An 18,156-nucleotide genomic window follows, 5' to 3' on the forward strand; every position below is an offset into this window, starting at 1 on the left:
AAAAGTTTTTCAGCGATAATTTTGGTAGTGTAATTTCAACTTAACATAATTTCTGGCCAACAATATGTAAATATCCACTATTGAAACTGACTGATTTTTATGAAGTGGAAAGAGAAAACACAAGGGTATGTGTTATCATACTAGTTACAAACCATTAAGACTACTAAATCACATAAAATTTATAGGGGGAAAATTTACTGCTGTTACACTGAATGATTTTGTTGTTCCATTCAACTGCCTTACAAAACTAATGACATATTACTGCATGCTGACAAAAGTAATAACCCTCACCAGTTCTTACTAAATATTGCCAATCTGACAGTTTTGTACAAATGAATGACAATATTTTGACCAAAGAGAACAGAGATTGTAAAAAAATGAAGAGCAAGATAAACACAACAGACAACTGAAGCTGAAAACCATGTTTTACCAGTTATTAAGGAAACATTTCCACAGCTAACACCCATCTGATGCAAAGATTTGGCTTTTTGCTTGTTCATATAAAGTCAGATTTTTAGGTGCTGCTCTATTTCTTTTGAAAAACTTGTCCAGGTTCTTTGAAGAACCTATTTTCCAGCTATATGTCAAGTATCAATTCTCCTTTAAATAATAATACAAGTGTCTAAGATACCTTAATAACTGAATTTTATATAAAGCTACAATTCTTTGATGGTTTTTAATTTTTATTTATTAAATATGTGACAGTTGCTGTTGTTGAACTCTATTAGCATCTCTGAGACCACAGTTATCACACGTAACAAAGGTACTGAATTTTCAAAGACTCAAAAAACACCCAGTGTTTCTCTGTACTTATGCAGTAAGCTGATATCTTCTTTATTCCCTAGAGGAGAGGTATCAAAGACAGTAGTACTCCCAAACTCTTCACTATGTCCAACCAGGGCAAGCTGAGCTTCTGTTTCTCCAGTGAACAATCTCCCCTCTAAGAACAACAACTTCAGCTTCTCCTTCTCTAACAAAGTGAACAAGGGAGCGCCTCAACAGCCATTATTAAACCAGGACCATAAAATGTTTCATTCTTGACATCCCAAGTATATGACCTCATCACTAAATTGAAGAATTTGCCTTTCATCACCTTTTCCTGACACTACTTCAGTTATTATATGCATGGTTAAACAGTAACTGATCTGAGAAGACCCTCACTGTACAAACCTGCATGAGCCATTTAGGCCAAATATATTAGAGGCAGATTAAAATTATTCTTTTAATCTACATTTATTTATTTATATAATTTACAATTACTTTTTTATAAAAAGCGGAATATCTTCAGAGCAGAATTCTCATTATAAATTGAATAGTCCACTCATTCCCAGGGGGGAAGGGACTTGAACTTCAGTCTCTCATGCATCAGACAACTGCTTCTGTCAAAAATCAGTTTTCTGAGAGAAAGTTTCAGCAGAAAATTTCTACTTTAACAAAATAGCAAATCTATGCAGTATTTTTGTACTGTATTTACAGGATATTGACATTCTTTTGTTTTAAATATCTTTTTTAGTAAGTATCTGTTTTAATTTAGCTTTTGTTACATTCTTACTGCCTTACTAGCATATTTTTCTTCTTCATACTTGTTTTTCTAAAACAGGTTTTGTCCTACCACATTTTAATGTATTTACATGTGTTTTCAACATTATGTACAATTTTCTCCCTCCTTCTTTTTTTACAATCTGTTCTCTATCTAGTTGCTTATTTGTTCTCTTCATATTTGTTCATATTTCAACATTTCTTTTACACTATCAAGTTTGAATTTTCAAATTAACACAATAATGCTATCTCTTCACATAAACCCTTGTCAACTAGTCACAATACCTCTAACACAAAAGATTGAATCTACACAATAGGGCTAGATATAAAACATGGAACAAGAAGCATTACCTATAGGAATTGCACAGATGAAAAGAAAAACATATTTCTAGCTACATGAATTCCCACCAGGATTTTTCTCTTCGAATCTTTTCTCTGTAACTTGCAGGAACCCCAAAATACTAGAATTTTAAAATACAAAATTTTAAGTCCATACATTGCTCCTTGTTCCACACATCCTTCAGAAATGGGGTTACTTAATTCTTTTTTCCTCAAAAGCATTGCATCAGAGAGAAATAGTTTCTACTCTTCCCTTAACTTCCTGTTTAGAAGTATCAGTTCATCCTGCTCAATCCGCTGATCACTGATAACCCCAGCTGCTACATCCCTGTTTTCAGTTTTTCTAAGAATTGAACTGAGAAGAGAAGCAAAGAAAAAAGCAGAAAAGTTGTAGGGTTTGGCGTACTTAGAGAGTGGTTTTTTGCTTGTATGGGTTTTTTGTTTTTGAAAAGCAGGTATTTCTGAATTAGCTCCTGCACATAGGACATTCAAGCGCTACTTCTGTAATTCTCAATTTTAATTTTTTTTAATTAGAACCTTATCTTCAGCAAATGTTTTAGGCTGGCTGCAATGCCTGCATGTTTTGCTAAGTCACATTAGATCATGGGAATTTTCAAATCCTACATATCATTATCCACTTCAAATTCACATAAGTATATTAGAAAAAAAAAAATCCATGCTCTCTTGTCACCAGCGCTGATGCTTTGGTAAGGTCTGCTGGCTTCATTCAAGAATGAGACCTCTCCTTAGAAGAAACACAGAAAGATCTACGAAAATAATTCCCTCCTTCAAATAATGTTGCATGAGGGATTAGCACAATTTTCATTCAGGCTATTTACCATCTAGGCTAGTTATTTGCATTTCGTAAGTGACATGACTAAATCAACTAGAGGACTGAATACCAGAAATGGATGCAATTTTTACCATTATTTTTATCATATGGAGTCCTTACACTCTACCATAATTTTCTGCATTTAGAAATGTAATTTATATGATCTATATGTGAAGTTGACACAGATACCCCAGCTTGTATCTATATATGTATTCTCGTTTTAGTCAAAACCAAATGATTCTAAATACTTTCAGTGGGGTTCAACTTCCATAAAATATTGCCTTATCTAACCAGATACACAACCAGTTCCTAGTACAGGGATTACAGGATACAAAACAATAGCAACACATTTAATGACATAACTGAATTTGACTTAACACAACTGAATACAATCTATTAGTACACTTATCAGAATTTTAAGGTGCACAAAAAGGGACAGTAGGTTTTACAGTAGCTGGAATTACTGAACTAAAGAGAATACAAATTAAAAAACCATATTAAGGAAAAGCTCAAAGATAAGAGCCCAAAGTTTGATGTACCAATGTTATTCAATGATTACATTTTTGTAAAAACATTTTCTCATCCAACAACTGGGACTTGTCCTGTATTGTTTTTTTAAGAAGCATTCAAAATGCAGAGATAAATAATCTGGTTTTAAGTATAACAGCCATTTGAGAAAACAGAGGTTTGATCTCTGTCATACTGGCACAAATCACTGCACAAAATAAATAAAAATAACAAAAGAGGAAAAAAAATCTCCTCAACTAGAAATAACCCTTAAAAATTATGTTAAATAAGTGTTAGTATCCCAGTTTGAAATACTTGGTCTCTCATTTTGCCCAGGACAGCAGCATCTCTAAGAAAGAACAAAAATGCAAACATGTAAGCACTGTACCAAAACTGAAGTAGCTAGAGCTATTTGGGTTTCTTGGGAAATGTTTTGGAACCAGCACTAGAAGTCCCACACTGGACCTACCATACGGGACCTACTGTACTGCACTCAATCCTGAGGTACTTTTTGTTCTGTCTCAATCTGAATCTTGATTTAAATTAATGAAAAACCTAATGTTAGGAAAAGATATGCCTCACTTTCACAGGGCTAGGTTTCTTTTTCTCATGAAGTATAGTCTGGTGCTTTGATAGTGAGTAAAAAAAAAACAAAAAATAACTTAATGTCCTAATGTTTTTATATGTTTTCTTTCTTTGTTTTATTGAAAAAAAGCACCATTTTTAATCCTGAATACTTTAAAGACAGCTGCAAAAATTATCCATCAACCACAAAAATTAAGCACTTAGCAAAATATGTAACAATAACAATGACAATACTGATATTTAGAGTAGAATATTAGCTTAACTTGGCAAATATAATAGAAACAATGAGTCCTAAAAAAGCTCTTCTAATGTTTACTACAGGAACTTTCCTTTAGGCAGCAGGGAGCATATGATTAATTACTCCTGCAATGTTCCAATGACAAAAACATAACACAAACTGTCCACTGTCTCTCAAATAGATTTAACAAAATAGTGTCAACAACATGTGAATGTCTTCTATTGTCAAATATTGATAAGTAAACCAGAATGAACTGGTATTTAGTGCAAGTCTGAGAAAGACAGCGTCTTTAATAAATTCAGTACAATCCCAGTAAAAACACTGCGTGTTATCATGAAAGCTCATGTTACCATTAGATTACAGCAGTCATTGAGCAATAATATGTACAAATTAAATTAAATATAAAAGAAAACAATCTAAATTGTAACAAATTTCTGTAGTGTCTTCTGCTGCATTGCATCACCTACTAAGGACTCTCATCATAGTATGGGGCATATTAAACTACATGGCGTGCCCAACACAACAACGACATGCAACTAAATTTTATTTTACTGCAAGACAGAATTTGGTTCCACCAGAATAAAGATCCAACAAAACAAAAAAGGTATTCCCATCACAAATACAATGATCACACAGTAACATATAGAATACTGATTAAAAACTTAAAACATCACAGGTTCACAGCTCTTCATACACAGGCACACATATGCACATCCACAGCACACAACTTGCATCCTTGAACTTTCACTTACCTCAATAGCTCTCTTTATGTACGGTATCTGTGTCCCACTGTCCAGATCTTCATTAATTATAAGTCTCCTAGCCCACTGACCAGCTCTGACAACGCCATTACCATGAATTAGGACCAACAGCTTGTCAGGATTTACTAATGCATCTTCACTCATAAAGATAAAGCTCTTTGGTTCAGTCTCAATTGCATCAACCTGCAATTACAGACATCACACATTTTAATGCATCAATATAATTCTTTGAAAGAAAACCTTTAGTTACAAAGTTATCTACCGAATTTATATAAAAACATTCACCACTAAACAACTATTTCAATCCATGTGTGCCCAGGACTAAATAAAAATAAAGCAAAATATGAAACGTAGCTTTGAAACAAAAAGCATTGTTTATTGTTTTAGACATAAACCAAATTTTGGAACAGCAATCCAAGGAACATTTAAAATTAAGAAAAGGGGTAAAAGCTGTGTTAAAGCTTTGAAACATCAGTCGTTTACAAAAATTTATAGGAAAGGAAGAAAGTCCATAAATGAGCAATTGGAGGTGGCAAGAGGGAAGGGAGTGAGGAATTTCTCACCTCTGATATGCCTGAAGCAACAACAAATTATTACATAATATGAAAAAAAAAATTCTGGAGAGTTCCAAATCAGCCACCTGAACATAAATACTTGATAAGCTACATATAGGAACCAGTACTGGAAATTTGACTATTACAAATTTAAGAGGACAGGTCTATTAAAATATAGAAATCCAATTTGGTTCTAAATAATAGCTTCATTAACAGTCCTCTGTACCAGGGTCAATGCTTAGCTACTTTGCTGTAGGAAGAGACCAACAATTAGCTTTGATATTCAGCAAATTGCAACCTAATAGCACATTTTGTCTTTAAAGAGAATAAAGCAGCACTTTTTGTTCAATATAAACTAGAGTTTTTACACTTGGTTTAGCAACCCTTCTCAAGACAAAAGAACTTTCCTGATGTAAACACCATGAGGGCAAAACAAATCCTCATGTTCTCAAATCTACTTCTTCTCTTTCTACTAAATGAATACACAGAACAGAAAGAACAAAACAGGCACATCTCCCCCTCATACTATACTCCACACCCCTCCACCCCCACAGCCTAACTGCCCAGCTGCTATGAACACTCTGCAACAAAGAAAAACAGATCAGGTTGTGATCCCCATGCTGAGAAAGAAGGAATTGGCTATTCGGATTAGTTTTGGTAGTTTTTTCTCATATATATGGGTATGTATTCTTAACTACCCTTATAGTAAGAAAAATTAATTCTGCATGCATCTTCAGACATTTTTAATGTAAACCCTACAAAATGTTTTTTTAAATGAAGTCAATGAGGTCACTTAAACAAAACAAATTTGTAAATGAAAGAATAGTCATGTCTCTCTTCAGTATTTGCCATCACACTGAAGACCTTATTCCCCTGCTCCAAAATAAAGTAACATCTCACATGCCTCAGAGTTTGCACAGGAAATGTACTCACTTTCTCTCACACTGTGCAAAAATAGAAAATATGATAAAGAGTATGTTCTATTGAAAAGACTGGGGCTACAGTCAGATCATGCTGCTGCTTCTGAAATAGCAGTACTGACACCTTAAAAGGTGAAACAGATTAGGTAAAAAGTCAGCCAACCCTGAATCTCAGATAGTACCTGGCAACATGTAATTGACTTCTACCCACAAACTGAATATTTATAACACTATACTTAGGAAAAAAAAAAAAGTGAATTTTGCATTTCAGACTAATAGGTTTAGTTTAGTAGGTTTTAGCACTTATATCACTTATATTATAAGTGCTAAAGTTTATATTGTAGTATACAGGAAATACCAGCACTTAGTGGTCATATGTACTAGAAGATAGAGCTAGTTACCATTTCTGCAAATAAGTTAATTTTAAAAAACAGCAAAAAATATCTACCAGGATCATAAAAAAATAATTTTTAGTCTTTTCTCAAAATTAAACACAGTTAGAGATTTTTGTTGAGCTAATTTACCTTCAAACAGTAGTAATTTATTAGATCCAGCATTCACTAAAGAATGCATGTAAATATCACTCCTATACACAACCTTACTTTACTGACAGATCAACATGGAGCACCATTTAATGCCAGACACATGGAGGCCACATAAAATACTTTACAATTATTAGCCACTTGTTCTTCTGGACCTACTCAACATCACTGATTTCTGGTCACTTAAATCTAAAGTGAATAAATACAGGAAAATGTTTTTTAGATTAGTTTAACAATTTGATTCAACATTGTTATTTACAGGTGAAAACAATTCCAGTAATCTGTAGCTAGGCATGCCAAACCTATCTAAATTATAATGGTAATTTACTGTTTAAAACTACAGTTTAATTTTCTTTTTCTTGGACTTTTTTCTCAATGCACAATAATTCCTTAAAGTTTATGAATGTAGGCAGCTATGGAAAGATCTCTACATATATTATGAGATTCTCAATGTTTTTAAACAGTGAACTTCCTTTTTCCATATGATTTCTGTATCAAATGACTTTTCACCTAAACAGTAGTACCAGTCAATAAAATATTTCAGCACCACACTAGTTAGTATTACGCACAGCTGCCGTGAATATATAGAGTAAAATCAAACTACACTTGAAATCTACTACACTTGAAATCTAGTCTTATTGTCATCCACGCTACGACATCAACAATTAGCCTTTACTAACCCAATATTTATGAGAGTTGACAGGGTTCCAGGAGTCTTTTATTCTATATATTGGAGTTTTATAAGATTGAATGTTGAAAAGGGAAGAAAATCCACAAGTACTTTTCTTCCACAATTATTTTTCTTACTAAGTATTTTTCTTATTTCAATTGAGAAACATGACAAAAATTATGAGCCTTGAGCCTACAAAGTAGGTATAAAGTGTAACTGGAGGACGAACATGGCAAATAAGTGGAATTGAACCTGATAAGACTCAAAAAAGATTGTAAGAATTATGAGCAGCTGGTGGAGAGAAAATCTGCTCATTTGCTTCCCAAGATGAAAAGTCATCTTCTATGTGTTTCAACATAAACATAATTAACTTGCTTTAGTTAAAGTCTTCACAGTATTGAGAATCCTGATTTAGAATTTTTCAATCAAAAATGTAAAACTAAGAACTGCTGATCAATATTACAGGCAGCTAATCAACATTTGACTATTACCACAACTAACTTAACAAACCTAAAATCTGAAAAATTTACAAACAAGCATTAACTTAAGTAACAAAACTGGCAAAAGGAATGTGAATTGGAGATAACAGACCATTGTTTCTCAAAGAAAAATAATTCTTCTATGAACTTTTACCTATTGAAGTGAAAGTGGAAATCACTGATAACTGAGAAGATTCTATGAAGTGAGACATTTCAGTGCCATTGCCAACTAAACATGTGTCCTGTTTTCAAAGAGGATAGAGTTAATTTCTTCTCAGTAGCTGATAAAGTGCAGTGTTTTGGCTTCAGAACAAGAATGGTATGGATAACACTTAGGTATAACACTGATATTTTGGTTTTCTGCTAAGTTGTGTTTATCTAAAGTCAAGGACTTTCCTTGTCTCATGCTCTGCCAGTAAAAAGGTATGCAAAATAAACTCGGGGAGACCACAGCTGGGACAGGTGCCCTGAACTGGCAAAGGAATATTCCACACCCCAGAATATCATGCCCAGGATATAAAATATAAACTACGGGGAATTACCCAGAAGCATGGCCAAGCTGGGTTCGGGAATCTGGAGTCTGGCATCTGGCATTGCACATCACTTTTTTTTTTCTGGTGTTATTATTATCATTTACCATTATCACTGTATTTTACTTCACTTTAGGTTATTAAACTGTTTTTATCTCAGCTAACAAGTTTTATTTTGATTCTCCTCCCCATTCCACTGGTGTTCAGGGAGGTAAAAGGAGGGTTGAGCAAGCAGCTGCATGGTGCTTCATTTCCGGGCAGGCTTAAAACCACTATAACATGTTACTAATTATTTAAACTTCCATCTCAGGCTTCTCCAGAAGCTGTTAAAGATGCAGTTAATTTAGAAGCACACTCCACTTGCCTTCAACACCTAAAGAAGAGCAAAGATCAATCACTGATTATGCCACTAAAACTAAAGAAATACAAATACTCCATCTGGCTAAAAATACTCCAAATACTCCATTTCTGGCTAAAAAATTGCCATCTTCCTTTTACTCCTAACATAACCTTCAATGGAGTGCAAAATAAAACTTCAGAAGCAGTAATTGAATGGCCTCTCCCTTAATATGAGACTCTTTATTAAAATGTTCATGTCCAGTAGTACTTGTTGAACATTATTAGAAGTATAGTGCTTTACAGTAACAATAGTTCAACGTGGATCTTGGCCTCCCTGTGTAGGAAAAAATGTTCAGAATCATTCAGTCAAAAATGCTGGCATAATATAACAATAGGCAAGCTCTCCTGATCTGCCAACTGGTCTTACTTTCATATCTGAAACCAAATTAATTAATTTTTGTATCCCAAACTGAAGTTGCTACCTAAGAAAGCAAAACAAAGACAGCAAGTTGGACTTTACACACAAAGTTGAAATTACAGAAGATAAAACGCCATCATGCTAAACCTTTGAAACGTAACATTTCAATTCCCTACTAAAATCATGCTGAAAAGAAGCCCACACCACCTAACAGAGTCCTGAAACACATTTCTAATACTAAAAATTACAGGACTGCCAGCTTCATTATCAGCTGACAGAAAAAGGAAAACCAATACAACAACTTTCTGATCACCTGTGATGAAATTAAAAGAAAAAAGTTTTTTGTACTAATCTCAAAAATATGCACATAAAAAGGTTGTGTGTATATATATATGTATGTGTGTGTGTGTGTATGTATACACACATATAAGCCATCTTGGTCAGACCAAGGTCCAGGGTCCTGTTTCTACAACTGGCAGATTGCATACAGGAACAGTAAAAACAGTGGTTACAGAGTGATTCTTGCCTGGCTTTGACAGCTGGTAACTTTGGAACCTTGAAGCCACAGTTTATATAACTGGGCATGCACATTAAATAGTTCAAGGCACCTATCCCACCTTAATATTGTCAAATGGTTTTTTTGACTGCATTTATACCTCTCTCCTTGGTAGTATTCTGTGGCAGTGAGTTCCACAATATAATTGGGACATATATGAAATAATACTGTCTCTTTCAGTAGAGATCTCCTGCCTGATAATTTAAACTTGATGCCCCTTAGGATCTCTATTATGAAAAAGGCAAAAATCCATTTCCTATTCATCTTCTCTTCACCTTTCATGATTTTATAGATTTGTCATATTCCTTCCTCAGCCCTCTATTTTCCAAGCTGAAGAATCTTTGTTTAATCTTTCTTTGTCTGAAAAGAATTTCATGCCTGTGATCATCCTTGCAACCCTCCTCTGTATTTCTTTTTAATTCTTCATATCCTTTTTGATATGGTGTCCAGACTTCATGCAGTGTTTAACATGAGGGCCCATATAATGAGTGGAATGATGATGTTTTTCTGTTTTGTTCTCGATACCTCGTAATTCCTAACATCCTATTTGCTTTGAGGGTTTTTGACTGCCATCGAGCACTCACTGATGTTCTCAGAGACCTACTCACAATCACTCCAAGCTCTTTCCTGAGTTGTAATTTAGAGGCCACTGTTGTGTTTACAGAGTGAGTTATCTTCCCCATAATTTCATATTTACCAGATTTGAATCTCCTGTCATTTAATCATCCAGTTATTCAGCATGAATAAATAATTTCCCAAGTCATCATAATCAGCTTTAGATTTAACTATCCCAAATAATTTTAGAAAAAAAACAGAGAAGTTTGTTAGCTTGTATTAATTCCTTTTTTCCTTTTGCTTACAGCTATATCAGCTCTTAACAGCATTTCCCTGGTAAGTTTATTTCATCTGTAAAATATGAACACCTTTCTCCCCTTCTAACCAATTAACTTTAAAGGGGACTACCTTCTCCTGTGCTTTTTAAAGCATCTTTTTGTTGACAGTTCACTGGAAATATCTGTACTCTTTTACTGACAAGATATTTCTTCTCCATGTGATCTGTGACTCCTACAATGAATTCTGGATTTTTAAAAAATAAACTTGTACTAATTTCCCCCAATATTATTACTCTTATTATTATTATTATTATTATTACTATTTCAGCAGTAAGTTAAATACAAATTGGTTGTTCTGCAGCTTCATGTTTGATTTCCTATAGAATCCTAGGTTTAAAAAAAAATCTCATCCTGGAATTTGTTTATTGTACAATATATTAACTTGTCCTCAGGTCTCCTCTATTGATATGACAAATTTTAGACAGCTGCTCAGAATTATATCCTGTTTAGGATAGTTAAGAGTGTGGAAATTGGACAAGTAGTATTGGAATTAATTATGTTAGTTTTTCTCTTTTGACCTTGGTATTCATTTTAGCTGCAATTCATCTACTGGCTTTATCAGCTCTCTTTTATTATTAGCCTTTACAACTCTAATAAGATCCTCAAATTTGGTTTTTCTGAATTTACTGTGATTTTACACGTAACTTACCAACACTTATACTCTCCTCTATTCTCATCCTAAGAGCTGTTTTATTACTTTTACCAGGGTCCTTTACTAGTTTCAGCTAGAGGGTTTTGCGTCCTTCCTTTGGGAATCTGTCGCCAAGAAACCTGAACCTTAGAGCCAGGCAGATGAATCACTACAGATGTGACATAGGTGATGGAGGTGCTGTAACACTTATCCCGAGTTTCTTCATCTTCATGCTTGGGAGCTAATTGAGCAGCTTTACCGCTGCTCTACTTATATGCATATTCTTCATATTAATTTTTAGGAATCAAAGAAAGTTCTATAGCCTTAAAATCCAGATTCGAAGTTTATAAAAGACAGCTTCATAGTTTCACAGATGAAGTGTGACATGGCTTGAGAAGTCTTTTGATACATTATATTTCTGGAAGTACTTTTTGGACCAAAACTTCACCAAGAAAGAAAATCAGCCAAAAAGCTGGAGATCGTAACTAGCACTGCACCAGGCAGACTGTCATGATGAACCCAATCCTATGTCTGTCTACACAGAAAAATCTGAAGTGGAGAAATGATATCTCAGTCTTGGCTCGCAGGGGATTGGTGCAAGCACCAGGCTTGCCCTTAGATTTCTCTGTGAACCTCGTAGCTCAGCTCCTTCTGCTGTGACCACAAAACACTGAAAAAGTCCTTCTAGGAAACTACAAGTAGTTTGGTCAGGTAATCAAAACATTCCCTAAGCAACATTCAGGAAATGGAAATGGGACTACTGAAATCTTACAGAACTGTTAAGGCAAAAGACCTTTTCCTTCCATAGCCTAAATAGGTTTTCCTTGACTGAATATGAAGGTTCCTCTGAGAATGACAGCAATTCAAAAGATTTCAAAGAGCATAGGAATAATCCTTCATAATGATGGAAAATCTACATAGTGCTGTCACACTCCAGTCTCCCCTGCGCTCTCCAATATAAAAATACCTGAACATCATCATATCACATCACATATATTTATAAACACTCTGATATGTGGGGGAGCACTTAATCTTTTCCAAGGGTTGATTAAATATTTTCACTAAGTGACAAAAGCACTTTATATTACATGCATATTACAAATTATTGAAAAAGCATTTTTTAAAAAATGACTTGGAGTATTTTACTGATACTGAATGTGAATGTAGTCCGCTGCCTGCAAAGACACTTCTGTTCTCTACATCTGTAGACATCTCAAAATACTCACAAATACTTTTCAGAAAGCTTATAGCACTCCTATTAAAAGCACCATATTTTGAAAATTCTGGTATCTGGTAAGGTAAGGAAGGCTCAGTTGGAGAAATCAAACACATGAGAAATGAGGTGGAACCACATCTCCAGATGCATACACATGCAAAATGCAAAGGCAGTGTCCTGAAACAATGCCCTGCACAGAGCCCTGGCAAACCTTGTCTTTATATGAATATGGGATCACAGGCTATGCTGGGTACAGATTCAAAAACAATGCCCTTGGAAATAAATTATAAAAAAATAAATTATACTTACTGGAAGAGTTACTTTCTTCAAGTGGCATTCATTCTGCAGTAGTTCATAAATGTATTTAGTAATGATCTGAAGAAAAGAAAAAATAGAATGCCATCAGATACTAAAACACGTACAATAATGAAATATGCAGGAAGACAACTTAAAGGCTAATTGGTTAAACTTCTAAGACTTGTAGATGTTTTGCCACTTTCCTGAATCCTCTACTGTATAACTAATTATAGAACTTGGAGCTTAGACATAAAATTCTCTCTGTTTCACAGAAAAGACTTCTTGCCAGTACAATGGAAGGGTAACTGTACCTGTGAATCCATCATGCACTACTGTGTGCACAATTAGGTGAATAACAACCTCAAAACTAAGGTTTATAACCAATTAATATATACTTGGGGGGTAGAAGAAAGGCTCTCTTTGTAAAGAAATACTTTTAAAGCATTTTGTCCACTGGCAGATTTCTGCAATTCTCTCCCCTCCAGGTTCACTTCATGATTTACATGGAGAGGAGATTTGTAGCCACCCTCAGCTAAGTTACTTTGCCATTTCTACTTACTGAACAGGGGAGGTACGGATCAAAGATTGCTGAATAGAAGAAAACCCCATACAGACTGCCAACTATGCAAGAGTTTATGTCTGTTTTCTCCATATAGGAATAAAATTGAAATTTCAATCCTGAAACTAAAGGTATCATTTCAGAAAGCAACAACATGAAGAAAGAAAAAAACCAAAGACCAAACAAAACACCAAAAAAAGCCCACAAACAAAAAACCCCCAAACAAACAAAAAAAATATAAAAATCCAAACAAAACCACAAAACCAAAACAAACCAAAACCCACCAGAAGAAAAAAAAGTTATGAAACCCACAAGCCACACAAAAATCAACCTTGTTAGAACAAAAGACTTGCCCTCTTAAATGTAACAAAGCTGTTCATATTTCAAATTCTTGCCTCCTATCTAGAGACATTTTTTTTCTGCCCTTACATATTCTAAGAAAAATGGAGATGCAGATTAACTACTTTCTAACTATAATTAATTTGGGAATTAAACTGAGGAACAAACAGGCACTTCATCCATTTGAGGCTGTAAAAACAGTGTGGACGTTACTGCCTGGATTTCAATGGCTATAGGAGCTTGAAAAAAAAAAAGGCAAATTACAGAGGTAAAATAAAGAACTCATTTTAAAAGGCTGAAATGGTGCTTGGCTTTTCTTTAAAGCTCAGGGAACAGTATTTAAATTCCAGACAGGACAAGATCTAAGTCTCAGAATATTAATCCAAGAATATCTGGGTACAAACCCAGATGGTATTCTTTAGATTAACACCTCAAGGCCACAATTGCATCACAAATACATCTGAACCCACATTATATTAAGCCTCAACAGAAATATCACTGTACCAAGGTCTTAAGTGATGGCATCTTAACTACACACTATCATCCAAGCAAGTAGAAGCCAGGGTGTCATAAACTTCAAATTTAATTTTCCAAATGCACAATTACAAAAGGAAATTTCAACAAAGTCCAAAAGTTTTTATTATGTAAATGTGAGGAAACACAATATGCAAATGTTTGGAACACATATGACTAAACTGGAAGTACTGATGAGAGCTAATTAAAAATGTTGTTATATGCTCCTCCTTTCTTTTCTCTAAAACCCAAAATCTTTATTAGGATTATAAGAATTCTTTCTGATCCTGCTCAAATACATTTATTGATAGACTTATGTTCAAAAAACTTTATGGCTTACAAATTATCAGTCCTTCTGAACATTATTATCTACACAGAAACTGCATTTGGAGAAGGAATTCAGCTGTGAGCGATGAGTTGATTTAAGACATGTTTATCCCCAAAGCAGTATGCTTGGAACATGCATACAGTGTAATTTTACCTTCAGGGGCAAACTTTTTATGGTTCACCGAAATCTACTGCAGCGTAACACCAACAAGAAAGCAGTTAAATTCCTGCAGTCTCAAAGGCTAATGTTGTACCGACATTAAAGTGAGCATAATGATAACACTGACTACAACATAGAAATTTTGGTTTTAACTCTCAATTTAGGCCTCTACTCACTGTTAAAATCACTAAAAGAAAACTTGGAAGATAAAAACTCCTATGCAGAAAATATACTTTAACCACTTGTGAAAGTCTACCTTTTTTACATGTTTGCATCTATTTCTTCTATTCTCTCTCATTTATTTAGGCTGTGTGTCTTCAGAGCGGAAATAAACTTTTACTCATTTTTTCCACAGCCCATCTCAATGGGGCAGTCATTCTAACACTCTCTTTATGCACTACCCTAATAAAATAAATAAACAATAAAGCACAATACAGCCCTAAAAATGGGACTGTTCAATCAGTAGAACACTCTGGTGCACCAAAGACTTAACCTAATGAACGCTTTCAATAAAAGCAAACACAAATAAAGATACAGGAGGAGAAGGCTCACATGCAAGAGATTATCATCTTCAGACAGCTCAGCACCTGGATGGCCTGCATTGCCCAGGGAGATTTCAGGAAAAAACACCATTGAAAAAACCCTCAAACAAAACAACCCCTAATACTGCCCAGTCTATATATATATGTGTATGTATGTATATGTGAATGTGTGAATGTGTGAGTGTGTGTGTGTGTGTGTGTGTGTGTGTGTGTGTGTGTATGCAGCCACCGAAAGGGCTGAAGGCTTTTTTGCAGTAGATCAACATGTTAGGGATATCCTAGCAATGGCTGGTACACTATGAGTCTTAATGATGGAAACTGTTACACAAGATTTCTTGAAGTGCCATTCAAGTCCAAAATTTTCTAGATTTGAAAACATCTCTAATGGCCAGACTTCCTGCATTCTACCATAGATGTGTCTAGAAAACTTGACAAAATTCAGTCCTGCCTAGGAAAATCTAGCAAAATTCTGTCTTATTTAGGAATAGGGCTGCAAGTACTGAAAATGCTATACATCCAACACTATCTTTGGATTTTTATGCTTTTAACAGCTTCCTCTGATTTTATGGCTGATGACTTTTAAAAAAAAATATTAAAATATCTTTTCTACAGGAAGGAAAAAGAAAAGCAGACTGTGTGAAATTTTCTATACAGAACTAGTTAGACTATTTCAAATCTATACAATTTATATAACCACAACCTCTCTAAGTAGCAATATTATCTTGTGCATGCTGGTGTTCTACATTTAACATCTGAAAACTATTGTAGAAACTACTGTAGAATGTTGAGAAGTGTCTTTTGACTTCTTGCATGAGTAGGTGGTACTGGTTACACTATGAACTCTCCTGGACTAATTATCACTCAATCACACAGCTGCTCATCACTGCAGGTATACAGAGACAGAGGCTGATCAATTCAGTCCTGCATCAATAAATCATCTGAACTATCAAGCAACAAATTGTTCAGATCCAGACATTCTCAGTGCAAACTGTAACACTTACTAGAGAGTCCTATTCATGCTAGTCATGCTAACCTGGGATAGCTGCACTTTTTCTAAGGCTCTTGAAACTGGTTAGGTGTGCTAAAGCTGTAAGCAGTATACTGCACTGTAATTCAAGGTAATAAGGTGGCTGGAGAGCAGGCATCATCACTGTGTCCAAGACTGCAAAGAAAAAAGAACCAACAGTAAGACCTGCCACAGTGTATGAAATTAATTGCCTGATAAATGGAGAAGAAACTGGCAGTTCTGTATTCCTTGTATGAGATACTGAAAGCTTCCACCTCACATTAGAGTATTTCTGTACTTCATTCACATCCAAGTGCTGTCTATCAGGAAAATACATCCCAAATAAGACAAATATCTGAAATTAAAGCTATCAAGGTGTTCTTACTGACTGTTGAGTGAACTGGAACAAGGAAAAAAACAAACAACACAAATACCAAAAAATTCCACGCCTCTCACACCTATTCAGATAGCAAGGGAGAAATCCTGTCCAGCCATGGAAAGCCTAACATTTCAACTGTCCAAAAAAAGGTTGCACTCAAGCTGCGCGATAGAGGAAATTTTCTTCTCAGAACAAAGCAGTCTTCTCTGGAAGGAAACTACATTGCTTGCATTTTAAATTGCTCTCATTGAGCAGAGGAGCCCATGTTCTGCTTTCCCTAAGCCTGAGAAACTTCTGCCCTAAATGAAATCACAGCTATTCTAATTTTGTTGCACTAAAAAAATTCCCATAATGAAGGCAAGCTGATGAGAGCAGGGACCACAGCTGACTAGAACACATCCTGAGCACTAAAACCAAGTAGATTGTCCTCAGCATATTAAAAGCACAAGTATCTAATCTCTCTTATCATTTCTTTATTGTAGTTTTCCTTCATCTATGGTGAACAAGGTTGAGAGCCTTATACATATGGCTCAGGAGTAGAACCAACCTTCAGTGCTCACCAATGCCTTTCTGAGGAGCTTAAAATAAGTTAGTCATAATTTATGTTGGATATAACACAGAATACGTCCAGAAGTACCTTTTCAAAGTGCTAGTGGTCTCAAATATGAAAACTGCAGAGTCCAATAGCCTTATGGATAATTCAGGGATAGACCTACGTTGCGACCAGTGAGCCTTCATATGGATCCAGAAAACAGGCTACTTTCATCACAAAGAAATTATATTTAGTGACTTGGACAGAAAGCAAAAAGAATAGACAGAAGCACATTATCTTATAATGGGCCTGAGGTTTTACCCTTGCATTGTGAAATATTCTGCACGATCATAGCAGGACTAGAATGCTGCATAAACTCTGCAGAGCGAAACTGAAACTACAGGTGGAAACCTAGTTGCGGTATACACAAGCATAATATAAATATGTTCTTTTAAGACTATGGTTCATAGAGAGGACTTTCTTACAGATTGTTTTCAATGAACAAAAAGCATTGAGAAATTTTGTTATGAGTCTAATTTGTGAAATCTTTGCAATAGAGCATCCTGAAACCACATGTTAAAAAGATTCATACCTGTATAGAATTATGTGAAAACAGAAATTAAAGACTAATAACCAGTGACTGCATGTTTAAAGTTAGAAAAATCATGAAGGTAGTGAAGTCTAAATACAATTAAAAGTGGAGACAAATACCAAAGAGACACTTCAATGAATTAAGTACAGGGGGTCTTTAAACAAAGTCTGGAAAGGACCACTGAAAAAAGAATTCCCACAAAGCAAGGAGGCAATTCCAGAATAACTCAGTTTAAAATAATAACCCCTCCATTTTAAGACTGTAATACATTGAAAAAAAAGCCTTGTACCACATTCTACAAACATCAAAAAAACCAGCATGGCATTCATGAGGAACAGCAGAACTGCAGCTGACCCACTAG

The 18,156-nt window shown here is 34.8% G+C and overlaps 1 protein-coding gene across 6 annotated transcripts in view; it reads right to left on the minus strand.

The window, feature by feature from the left end:
- ARB2A (ARB2 cotranscriptional regulator A) overlaps positions 1–18,156 on the minus strand; it is a 263,468-nt gene that overhangs the window by 195,799 nt on the left and 49,513 nt on the right. For all 6 annotated transcript variants that reach the window (XM_077171064.1, XM_054651873.2, XM_054651871.2 and 3 more), the window contains 2 exons: positions 12,859–12,924; positions 4,793–4,984 (listed from right to left, as the gene is read on the minus strand). In XM_077171064.1, the coding sequence (XP_077027179.1) occupies positions 4,793–4,984; positions 12,859–12,924 (258 nt within the window). The remainder of the gene's footprint in view (positions 1–4,792; positions 4,985–12,858; positions 12,925–18,156) is intronic.

Source organism: Agelaius phoeniceus, chromosome Z (genome assembly GCF_051311805.1).
Source record: "Agelaius phoeniceus isolate bAgePho1 chromosome Z, bAgePho1.hap1, whole genome shotgun sequence".
In the NCBI taxonomy this organism is placed as follows: Eukaryota; Metazoa; Chordata; class Aves; order Passeriformes; family Icteridae; genus Agelaius; species Agelaius phoeniceus.